The 12,683-nt window shown below is 51.4% G+C and overlaps 1 protein-coding gene and 1 pseudogene across 1 annotated transcript in view; both read left to right on the plus strand.

Annotated features, from left to right (window-relative positions):
• The window catches only part of LOC149432274 (protein scribble homolog), a gene marked incomplete at its 5' end in the record, with an annotated part of 151,174 nt that overhangs the window by 34,539 nt on the left and 103,952 nt on the right, over positions 1–12,683 (plus strand). The window contains one exon of the mRNA XM_089665299.1: positions 6,569–6,916. Coding sequence (XP_089521425.1) covers positions 6,569–6,916 — 348 coding nt within the window. The remainder of the gene's footprint in view (positions 1–6,568; positions 6,917–12,683) is intronic.
• Positions 9,549–10,533, plus strand: LOC149432275 (josephin-2 pseudogene; annotated as a pseudogene).

Here is a 12,683-nt window from a genome sequence, read left to right on the forward strand (position 1 = left end):
AAGGTGTTAAGGTATATCTAAAACCAAAACATTTTTTACATTTGAATAGGGAAGAGAGTGATTAAGACATTCGTAATGTGTGTTTTATTCCATCTGTTTACCACTGGGGAGATTTCATTTCACTTCCTGCTCTGTAAACACAACAGGAAGTGAGTAGAAATTCTCTCTTACCCTAGGTTCACATCTGTGCGGGTGGTGCCGCTGCGGATCCACATGAAAATCCGTGCAGCCGCACCACCCGCAAAGAGAAACGGCACGCCACCTGCACTGGAAAACGCAACCATACTGGGATCCTCGGCTGCGTTTTCCAAAGAAGAAGACTTCTTCCCTGCGTGTCACGGGAGTTCATTCAAATGAATGGGCTCTCGTGCCCGTGCAAAATGTGGTCCGAACCAGGGGTCAGACCATGGTCACCAGAACAGGAGTTTCCCATCTATTAACATTTTGATGACTGGTTAAAATTTTGAAAACTTTTTTCAGCCCAAGTGAAAATTTTAACCAAGACGGAGTGAATCTCGGGATATGTACAGCAATAAAAACCTGACAGAGGTTCTAAACGTCCATGACCTATCCACAAAACATTTTGCCTAAGATGTGTAAAAGAATGCAGATATCAGTTGTAAAAATAAATGTTATGTTTAAAATGTTTGCATTGGCCTGTAATACAGTTGCAAGAAAAAGTATGTGAACCCCTTGGGATTACGTGGAGTTTTGCATGAATTGGGCATAAAATGTGCTCTGAACGTCATCTAAGTCACAACAATAGAAGAACACAGTCTGCTGAACATAATACTACACAAACATTAGATGTTGCCATGGTTTAATTGCGCATAACCTATAAACATTCACAGTGCAGGGAGGAAAAAGTATGTGAACCTTTGGACTTAATAACTGGTTGACCCTCCTTTGGCAGCAATAACCTCAACCAAACGTTTCCTCTAGTTGCAGATCAGACCTGCACAACGATCTGGAGTCATTTTGGACCACTCCTCTTCACAAAACTGTTTCAGTGTAGCAATATTCTTGGGACGTCTGGTGTGAATCGCTCTCTTAAGGTCATGCCACAGCATTTCAATCGGGTTGAGGTCAGGACTCTGACTGGGCCACTCCAGAAGGCGTATTCTGTGCTGTTGCGCCCAGCACAGGTACCGAGCTCTCGCTGAGAGTTCTGGCTCTCGTAGGAACGGTCACTGGTATAGCCTCTGGTTGGCTATCCCAGTGATCAGTCCTTGTGCAGCCCGTCCCTGTGTTGTCTTCTAATCTTAAATGGAGAAAAAGTTTACATTATTCATCATTGTATTATATACAGGGCACATTAAATAATACATTGGGGGTGAATTGACTATAGACTGTGCGCTTTGCAAGGGCATTTGCACTCGTTATCCCCAGAGCTTAATAAATGTGGTAAAACTTTTTTAAGCATTTTTGATTGCTCATGATTGGATGATGGAAATTTTTTTTTAATTTCAGGTACTTATATATCGCCGTCAATTTACGCCGCGCTTTACATATATATTGTACATTCACATCAGTCCCTAACCCTCAAGGGGCGTCCAATCTTAAGGTCCCTAACTCACATTCATATATACACATACTAGGGACAATTTAGACAGGAGCCAATTAACTTTCCTTTGGCTTGCGGGAGGAAACCGGAGTACCTGGGGGAAACCCACGCAGGCACAGGGAGAACATGCAAACTCCAGGCAGGAGGTGCCGTGGTTGGGATTTGAACCAGCGACCCGAGTACTGCCAGGCGGAAGTGCTTTGCCACATTCACAAAGCTCTAGGGAAAATGAGTGTAACTGAACTTGCAAAGTGCACAGTCTTTTTGCCTCTTAGTATATCCACGCCCTTGTATCATTTTTTTATTTTTTTTTCCTTGCTAAAGCAGAGAGGTGTAAACAAAGGTGTGTGTGTGTGTGTGTGTCTAAAGGTGGGAATACACGATTAGAAAATCGACCGATTAAATGCGTTTACAAGCGTTTGGTGTTTGAAACGCTGGTAAAATCTAGTTTGGTGCGTACAAAAAAAACGACTGTAAACTCAACTGCCTGTAAATGACGATGTGTACACGGACACATAGGAAAACATTAGGGAGAGTTCAGGGGCTGCTGAAAAAAACGCAGAAAAGCTCCTCAACGTCCGTTTATCAGCTGCATTGTACATGGAGCCCTAAAAGCTGAGCTCTGAGCATGGAAAGTTCTGTATACATATACTTCTCAATAGCCACCTTGTAGTTAGACAATATTTGCTTTTCCCCGAGCTTTAACCGCCTCCCGCCCGCCATATAGTCCAATGACGAACGCAAGGTGGTTCTCTCATTCTGGGAGGACGTCATATGACGTCCTCCCATCCTCACTGTGCATGCGTGGCTCCGGGAGTGCACGGCGATCGGCGGTGCACTGTGTACCTCGGACACAGCGGATCACCGATCCACGGAAACAGTCAAAGATTTCTGCTCGGTCATGTGATCAGCTGTGTCCAATCACAGCTGATCACATGTAAACAGGGAAATGCCGGTTATCTGCATTTCTCTCCTCTCAAGCTGCCGCGCTGCCTTTCAGTGCCCATCAGTGATGCCTGTCAATGCCCACCAGTGCCACCTATCAGTGTCCATCAGTGCAGCCTATCAGTGCTCATCACTGCAGCCTCATTAGCATACATCAGTGAAGGAGGAAAATCACTTATTTACAAAATTTTATACCAAAAACTAAGAAAAAACGTTTTTTTTTTTTCAAAAGTTTTTGGTTTGTTTAACCACTTGCCGCCCTGCCACTGTACATATACGGCGGCAGGGCGGCACTCACAGGCAAAACCAAACGTGTGTTTTGTAAACAAATAGGGGCGCGCGCCGCCGCCCTATCTGTCCCGCAGATCACCGCCACAGATGTCAGTCGCCGGGTCACAGCTGCTCCTTAGCGGCTATGTCCCGGCGATCGGCAGCAAACAGTGACAGAGAGCACAGCTGCAGTAGCTGTGCTGTCTGTCACTTCCCTGTCAGCTTGAGGATGAGCTGATCGAGAAAGAACAGTTTCTCTTTCTCGATCAGCCTTGTCCCGCCCAGTACACCCCCCGCCCCCTAGTAAAACACTCCCCCTCACTCCTATAACCCTTCCCTGCAAAATAAAGTTAACCCCTTCCTCCCCATTGCCATTAGTACAGTGTCAGTTTTTTTTTTTTGCACTGATCACTGTATTAGTGTTTTTGGGGATGTCAGTGACCCCACGACAGTACCCCCCAATGTCAAAATGTCCGCCGCAGTCCCATCATAAGTCGCTGGTCGCTGCCATAAGTCCCTGATCGCCGCCATAATTCGCTGATCGCCGCCATTATTAGTATAAAAAAAACCCTAAAAATCCCAGTATCTTTCCCGCCATTTGTAAACGCTATAACTTTCACGTAAACCAATTAATTTACACGTATTGGGTTTTTTTTTAGCAAAGACATGTCGCAGAATGCATTTTGGCAGAAATTTATGACTAAATTTGATTTTTGCATTTTTTTTTACTGGACGTTTTATAGCAGAAAGTCCAAAATATAGTTTTTTTTTTTCCCTCAAAATTGTCAGCCTTTTTTTTATAGCGCAAAAAATAAAAACCGCACAGGCGATCAAATACCACCGAAAGAAAGCTCAATTTGTGAGGAAAAAAAGGATGTCAATTTAATTTATGTACCGTATTGCATGACTGCGCAATTGTCCGTTAAACTAGCGCAGCGCTGTATAGCAGAAAAATGGCGTAAATTGCAGTATCTATACCATAGTTTGTAGACGCTATAACTTCACACAAAGCAATCAATATACACTTATTGGGATTTTTTTTACCAAAAACATGTAGCAGAATACATTTTGGCCTAAATTTATAACCAACTTTGAGTTTACTATATATTTTTTATAGCTGAAAATAAAAAATATTGTTTTTCTTCCAAATTTTTGGCCTTTTTTTTGTTTATAGCGTGAAAAATAAAAAGCGCACAGGTGATCAAATTACACCGAAAGAAAGCTCTATTTGTGTGAAAAAAAGGACGTAAATTTCATTTGGGTGCAGCATTGCATGACCGCGCAATTATCAGTTGAATTAGTGCAGCGCCGAGTAGCAAAAAGAGGCGTGGTCATTAAGGGGGGTAAATCCTCAGGAGCTCAAGTGGTTAAGAAAAAATAAAAAAAACCCGAGGTGAGTAAATACCACCAAAATAAAGCTCTATCTGTCACAAAAAATGATAAAAATGTCATATGGGTGCAGTGTTGCATGACCGCACAATTGTCATTCAAAGTGTGACAGCGCTGAAAGCTGGAAATCGGCCTGGGCAGGAAGGGGGAAGAAGTGCCCTGTAGGCAGGAAGGGGGTAGAAGTGCCCTGTAGGCAGGAAGGGGGTAGAAGTGCCCGGTGGGAAGGAAGGGGGTAGAAGTGCCCTGTAGGCAGGAAGGGGGTAGAAGCGTCCGGTGGGCAGGAAGGGGGTAGAAGTGCCCTGTAGACAGGAAGGGGGTAGAAGTGCCCTGTAGGCAGGAAGGGGGTAGAAGTGCCCTGTAGGCAGGAAGGGGGTAGAAGTGCCCTGTAGACAGGAAGGGGGTAGAAGTGCCCTGTAGGCAGGAAGGGGGTAGAAGTGCCCTGTAGGCAGGAAGGTTGTAGAAGTGCCCTGTAGGCAGGAAGGGGGTAGAAGTGCCCTGTAGGCAGGAAGGGGGTAGAAGTGCCCTGTAGGCAGGAAGGGGGTAGAAGTGCCCTGTAGGCAGGAAGGGGGTAGAAGTGCCCTGTAGGCAGGAAGGGGGTAGAAGTGCCCTGTAGGCAGGAAGGGGGTAGAAGTGCCCTGTAGGCAGGAAGGGGGTAGAAGTGCCCGGTGGGCAGGAAGGGGTAGAAGTGCCCTGTAGGCAGGAAGGGGGTAGAAGTGTCCTGTGGGCAGGAATGGGGTAGAAGTGTCCTGTGGGCAGGAATGGGGTAGAAGTGTCCTGTGGGCAGGAATGGGGTAGAAGTGTCCTGTGGGCAGGAATGGGGTAGAAGTGTCCTGTGGGCAGGAAGGGGGTAGAAGTGTCCTGTGGGCAGGAAGGGGGTAGAAGTGTCCTGTGGGCAGGAAGGGGGTAGAAGTGTCCTGTGGGCAGGAAGGGGGTAGAAGTGTCCTGTGGGCAGGAAGGGGGTAGAAGTGTCCTGTGGGCAGGAAGGGGGTAGAAGTGTCCTGTGGGCAGGAAGGGGGTAGAAGTGTCCTGTGGGCAGGAAGGGGGTAGAAGTGTCCTGTGGGCAGGAAGGGGGTAGAAGTGTCCTGTGGGCAGGAAGGGGGTAGAAGTGTCCTGTGGGCAGGAAGGGGGTAGAAGTGTCCTGTGGGCAGGAAGGGGGTAGAAGTGTCCTGTGGGCAGGAAGGGGGTAGAAGTGCCCTGTGGGCAGGAAGGGGGTAGAAGTGTCCTGTGGGCAGGAAGGGGGTAGAAGTGTCCTGTGGGCAGGAAGGGGGTAGAAGTGTCCTGTGGGCAGGAAGGGGGTAGAAGTGCCCGGTAGGCAGGAAGGGGGTAGAAGTGCCCGGTGGGCAGGAAGGGGGTAGAAGTGCCCGGTGGGCAGGAAGGGGGTAGAAGTGCCCTGTAGGCAGGAAGGGGGTAGAAGTGCCCTGTAGGCAGGAAGGGGGTAGAAGTGCCCTGTAGGCAGGAAGGGGGTAGAAGTGCCCGGTGGGCAGGAAGGGGGTAGAAGTGCCCGGTGGGCAGGAAGGGGGTAGAAGTGCCCGGTGGGCAGGAAGGGGGTAGAAGTGCCCGGTGGGCAGGAAGGGGGTAGAAGTGTCCTGTAGGCAGGAAGGGGGTAGAAGTGCCCTGTAGGCAGGAAAGGGGTAGAAGTGCCCGGTGGGCAGGAAGGGGGTAGAAGTGTCCTGTGGGCAGGAAGGGGGTAGAAGTGCCCGGTAGGCAGGAAGGGGGTAGAAGTGCCCTGTAGGCAGGAAGGGGGTAGAAGTGCCCGGTAGGCAGGAAGGGGGTAGAAGTGCCCGGTGGGAAGGAAGGGGGTAGAAGTGCCCTGTAGGCAGGAAGGGGGTAGAAGTGCCCTGTAGGCAGGAAGGGGGTAGAAGTGCCCTGTAGGCAGGAAGGGGGTAGAAGTGCCCGGTGGGCAGGAAGGGGGTAGAAGTGCCCGGTGGGCAGGAAGGGGGTAGAAGTGCCCGGTGGGCAGGAAGGGGGTAGAAGTGCCCGGTGGGCAGGAAGGGGGTAGAAGTGCCCGGTGGGCAGGAAGGGGGTAGAAGTGCCCTGTAGGCAGGAAGGGGGTAGAAGTGCCCGGTAGGCAGGAAGGGGGTAGAAGTGCACGGTGGGCAGGAAGGGGGTAGAAGTGCCCGGTGGGCAGGAAGGGGGTAGAAGTGCCCGGTGGGCAGGAAGGGGGTAGAAGTGCCCGGTGGGCAGGAAGGGGGTAGAAGTGCCCGGTGGGCAGGAAGGGGGTAGAAGTGGCCGGTAGGCAGGAAGGGGGTAGAAGTGTCCTGTAGGCAGGAAGGGGGTAGAAGTGCCCGGTAGGCAGGAAGGGGGTAGAAGTGCCCGGTAGGCGAGGGGTTAAGCAGTAGTAACCATATTTATTGTAGATTCCATTTTTTCGGCTCAGCCATTTTGCTCTCTCTTTGGCAGCACTCCGTACACTTTGCAGAGGAGACTCTGGTTCATTGTGACGACGAAGAGGATGACTATGACGAAGATAGGGGGTCTCCGGGAAAGAAGCGTTTGATCCGCAAAGACACGCCACACTACAAGAAACAATCGAGGATCACAAAACTGCCAAATACAGAAGCTGTGGTGGCTTTACTGCAGGGACAGGCCTCATGTGAACTGCCAGAGAATGAGGTTGGACATGGTCATGGATATATGAGGTGCTCTCAAGAGGCTGAAGACGAAAATGATGGAGAAGAGGCAGAGGAGGACAAGGACTGGGATCCAGAGACTAGAGAGGAGAGGCACAACGCCCAGCAGAATGTCAAGGTACAAAATCTTTGATTTTCTTCACGGGTGAGGATTACCAAGTAAAACATTTTGGGCGAAGTAATGGACAGGGTGATAGGTGCAGCGATTGCAATGGCTGCGGTAATCATATGCAGCATGTGTCACAAACTCTGTCCTGAATCCCAGGCTCACATCAGCTGACATATTTCCCAGAACCCCCTTCTTCTATGCCTAACCTCCAACTCTGGCATGTCCCCTCTCCCATGTCACGTACCTATTTTCCCCATTTATACCCCAAGATGCCCTTTTCTAAAATATAAAGGGAATTTTACTTTGTTCAAATCAAGTCTCTTCATATTCCCTTATTGCGAATGAATTGATCCATAAAACCTCATTATAAAAAAACACATTGGTTAGATTAAGACCGTGATTGCTGGACTGAAAAAAAAAATCTTTGATCACATTGCAGAAGCTAAAGACAGTGGCGTAGCAGTAGAGCTCCCTGCAGTCCTGACTCTAACTGGACCTGGTCAAAATGGGGGCACCATGTCTACCAATGTAACCCCCCCCCCCTCATAGGATGAAGGGACAGACAGAGCTGTTCTACCAATGTGACCCCCCTCGTAGGATGAAGGGACAGACAGAGCTGTTCTACCAATATGACCCCCTCTTAGGATGAAGGGACAGACAGAGCTGTTCTACCAATGTGACCCCCCTTGTAGAATGAAGGGACACAGAGGTGTTCTACCAATGTGACCCCCCTCGTAGGATGAAGGGGGACATAGAGCTGTTCTACCAATGTGACCCCCCTCATAGGATGAAGGGACACACAGAGCTGTTCTACCAATGTGACCCCCCTTGTAGAATGAAGGGACACAGAGGTGTTCTACCAATGTGACCCCCCTCGTAGGATGAAGGGGGACATAGAGCTGTTCTACCAATGTGACCCCCCTCGTAGGATGAAGGGGGACATAGAGCTGTTCTTCCAATGTGACCCCCCTCATAGGATGAAGGGACACACAGAGCTGTTCTACCAATGTGACCCCCCTTGTAGAATGAAGGGACACACAGAGGTGTTCTACCAATGTGACCCCCTCTTAGGATGAAGGGGGACATAGAGCTGTTCTACCAATGTGACCCCCCTCGTAGGATGAAGGGGGACATAGAGCTGTTCTACCAATGGTGACCCCCCTCGTAGGATGAAGGGGACATAGAGCTGTTCTACCAATGGTGACCCCCCCTCGTAGGATGAAGGGACACACAGAGCTGTTCTACCAATGTGACCCCCCCTCGTAGGTTAAAGGGGGACACAGAGCTGTTATGCAAATGTGACCCCCCTCGTAGGATGAAGGGACACACAGAGCTGTTCTACCAATGTGACCCCCCTCGTAGGATGAAGAGGGACACAGAGGTGTTCTATCAATGTGACCCCCTCGTAGGATGAAGGGACACACAGAGGTGTTCTATCAGCTGTGACATCTCCTGACAACTCTGCATATATAACATTTCTGCCAGAATACTAGGCAAGTTGTAAGTCCTAGAGAGGGGGACTCCACATATTGGACCTTTTTGTGGTCAAACCTCCCTTCCTGCACATAGCAGGAGGTGATAGGCTGACTCTAGAACATAGCAGGAGGTGATAGGCTGACTCTAGAACATAGCAGGAGGTGATAGGCCTGACTCTGGAACATAGCAGGAGGTGATAGGCCTGACTCTGGAACATAGCAGGAGGTGATAGGCCTGACTTTGGAACATAGCAGGAGGTGATAGGCTGACTCTGGAACATAGCAGGAGGTGATAGGCTGAACATAGCAGGTGGCTCATCAGGAAAAGAGCAGCTGAGGAAACCGATTGGTAGACTGGTATATTGAATTAAAAAAAAATGAATGGGGCTGGTTACTGCATCTAAGAAAATGATTTTGTTTTGTCTCACGACTTTTCTTCAGCAAAGTTTCTATGTATGTGCTGACCAGGATTAGGTAACCTTTGGGTTTCAGCTTAAAGAAGAAGTCGCCTCACCATGCACACCTTCAGGCTCACCATGCACACCTTCAGGCTCACCATGCACACCTTCAGGCTCACCATGCACACCTTCAGGCTCACCATGCACACCTTCAGGCTCACCATGCACACCTTCAGGCTCACCATGCACACCTTCAGGCTCACCATGCACACCTTCAGGCTCACCATGCACACCTTCAGGCTCACCATGCACACCTTCAGGCTCACCATGCACACCTTCAGGCTCACCATGCACACCTTCAGGCTCACCATGCACACCTTCAGGCTCACCATGCACACCTTCAGGCTCACCATGCACACCTTCAGGCTCACCATGCACACCTTCAGGCTCACCATGCACACCTTCAGGCTCACCATGCACACCTTCAGGCTCACCATGCACACCTTCAGGCTCACCATGCACACCTTCAGGCTCACCATGCACACCTTCAGGCTCACCATGCACACCTTCAGGCTCTCCATGCACACCTTCAGGCTCACCATGCACACCTTCAGGCTCACCATGCACACCTTCAGGCTCTCCATGCACACCTTCAGGCTCTCCATGCACACCTTCAGGCTCTCCATGCACACCTTCAGGCTCTCCATGCACACCTTCAGGCTCTCCATGCACACCTTCAGGCTCACCATGCACACCTTCAGGCTCACCATGCACACCTTCAGGCTCACCATGCAGTTTTTCCAGTCCTCCAGGGGGACAAAGTGCAGTCTAATCATCACTGTTGATGTTAGGATTTATTAGGGAATAGCCACCACCTCTGTACCACATCCAATAATTGTGTAGCTTCAACATACAATAAAGATTACTACAGATTTTCTTGGTGCAAATGAGAATACACTCAAGTTAAAATAGTATATGGTCGGGGATTTTTCACAGGCGTTAGCGACTGGAATTGTGTGCAGTGCATGTCCTGAACAACCTCCTCCGGAGGGGCGAGTACTGTCAGAGCCGGGCCGAGGAGATCTGCTGGGGGATGTCCCCAAACTGTCATTAATCCACACTGTAGTCTACTGGGCATCTGGAACTGTCATCATGGCGGCCCTGCGGATGCTGGACTACACCGCCTTGTGGTGGGACAAATGCAGGACTCTGGAAAGTTTGGCGTTGAGCGAAATTTTCAACTTAATCCTGAACATCCTGTTGCCCATCTCGTTGGGCTTCTTCTCCCTGCCGATCTCCCGCAAGCCCTGGATCACCGTTCGGTGGATCAGCACCATCTGTTACAACCTAGACACCAAGCTGAGATTGCCAGCCAAGCTCGGGGGGGCTCCAGGGAGCTGAAGGACTTCCTCCAGGGCTGCATCACCCGCGGCTGTAAAATCCTCCTGGTGGAGACGACAGGAGGTGGATCAATGAAGAGGGTCTTCCCAGTGAACCACGTCTTCCTAGAATCCTCCACTCAGCTGTCCTGAGACGATAATCCATAGACTTTTATGACATTATTTATTGGGAGGAGGGATAACCCCCCCCCACCTTTGTGCAGGGCTGACCGTGGGAATCAGAATACATGTAGCCCGGAGTTGACGGTTCTTCCCGTCTTCTGATAAATGCACTACAATCACTGCCTTCAGTGCTCGCCTGTCCTTACTATCCACATTAATGAATGACGCTGAAAGGTTTTCTGCTGATTCTATTAAAGTGATTTTATTTAAAAAAAAAATAAATAAATAATCTATAAACCTGCATGGCTGCCAACATTTCCTGACTAACCGAATATATTTTCAAATATCGCATACAGTTCATGTTTTGTTCATAATGTATACAATGTTCCTTTATCACATAACTCATGATGAGGGATCCTCTTAAGTCAATGTGTTTCTGGTAAAGCTTTTTATGGACCCTCCTGAGCTGGTTTTGTTCATGGTCCGGGTTTAACCCAGAATCTCTCCCAGGGGGATTGCCCCATTTCTTGCCGCTTCTTTTGCCCACTTTAGATGCATACTGTCATCGCACATGTCTGTATATTTGTGTGTTTTGTAAATAATAAAAATTAGGTTTCAATATGTATAAATTATCTATGTGCTTTAATAGGCTGGTTTTATTCACATTTAATTATTACTATTATCTTCCCACTTGATCCTCACTTGGTCTTGAAGCTTTACGAGAAATGCGTTGACTTAAAGCGGAGCTCCACCCAAAAGGGGAAGTTATGCTTCAAGCCTTGGTCCCCCACTCCCCATTAAGGATTGGCACCTTTGGGGTACCCGCTCCCACTTCCGCTGCGATCGCCTCCCTCCCTCCTCCCTCCCTCCGCTGCGATCGCCTCCCTCCCTCCTCCCTCCCTCCGCTGCGATCTCCTCCCTCCCTCCTCCCTCCCTCCGCTGCGATCGCCTCCCTCCCTCCCTCCGCTGCGATCGCCTCCCTCCCTCCTCCCTCCCTCCGCTGCGATCGCCTCCCTCCTCTCTCCCTCCGCTGCGATCGCCTCCCTCCCTCCTCTCTCCCTCCGCTGCGATCGCCTCCCTCCCTCCTCTCTCCCTCCGCTGCGATCGCCTCCCTCCCTCCTTCCTCCCTCCGCTGCGATCGCCTCCCTCCCTCCCCTGCGATCGCCTCCCTCCCTCCCTCCCCTGCGATCGCCTCCCTCCCTCCTCCCTCCCTCCGCTGCGATCGCCTCCCTCCCTCCTCCCTCCCTCCGCTGCGATCGCCTCCCTCCCTCCTCCCTCCCTCCGCTGCGATCGCCTCCCTCCCTCCTCCCTCCCTCCGCTGCGATCGCCTCCCTCCCTCCTCCCTCCCTCCTCCCTCCCTCCGCTGCGATCGCCTCCCTCCCTCCTCCCTCCCCTGCGATCGCCTCCCTCCCTCCTCCCTCCCTCCGCTGCGATCGCCTCCCTCCCTCCTCCCTCCCCTGCGATCGCCTCCCTCCCTCCTCCCTCCCCTGCGATCGCCTCCCTCTCTCGCCCCTCCCTTCCTCCCCGCCCCTCCCTCGCCCCTCCCTTCCTCCCCGCCCCTCCCTTCCTCCCCGCCCCTCCCTTCCTCCCCGCCCCTCCCTTCCTCCCCGCCCCTCCCTCGCCCCTCCCTTCCTCCCCGCCCCTCCCTCGCCCCTCCCTTCCTCCCCGCCCCTCCCTCGCCCCTCCCTTCCTCCCCGCCCCTCCCTCGCCCCTCCCTTCCTCCCCGCCCCTCCCTCGCCCCTCCCTTCCTCCCCGCCCCTCCCTCGCCCCTCCCTTCCTCCCCGCCCCTCCCTCGCCCCTCCCTTCCTTCCCGCCCCTCCCCCCCTCGCCCCTCCCCTCCTCCCTCGCCCCCCCACCCCTCCCTCCCTTCCTGCCCCTCCCTCCCTCCCTTCCTGCCCCTCCCTCCCTCCCTTCCTGCCCCTCCCTCCCTTCCTCCCTGCCCCTCCCTCCCTTTCTCCCTGACCCTCCCTCTCTTCCTCCCTGCTCTTCCCTTCCTCCCCTCTCCTCCCCGTAGTCTTCTGGGCCACGTTACAGGCCTGAGAAGACTACAGGGCCATTCACAAAGCGCAGCTCTTCTCAAACATGCGCAGCGGACACCTGGCTGTGAAGCCGCAATCTGAAGATGCTGGCGCCAGGGAGAGAAGACGGCCGGTGAAACCAGCGGTGGTGAGGACACCGCTGGACTGAGGGACAGGTAAGTGGCTGTATTTTAAAAGTCAGCAGCTACAGTTTTTATAGCTGCTGACTTTTTTTTTTTTTTTGTCAGGTGGAACTCAACTTTAAGAGAATTCCCCCTCATAAGTGATGTGATATCTGTACGTTGTATACTTTGTGAACGAAATGTGGACTGTATGTGATATTTGAAAATATATAGTCAGGAGGAGATGTTGGTAATCATGTG

The sequence above is a fragment of the Staurois parvus genome, unplaced genomic scaffold (genome assembly GCF_062004578.1).
Source record: "Staurois parvus isolate SC_StPar_1 unplaced genomic scaffold, SC_StPar_1.0 ptg002175l, whole genome shotgun sequence".
NCBI classification, from domain to species: Eukaryota; Metazoa; Chordata; class Amphibia; order Anura; family Ranidae; genus Staurois; species Staurois parvus.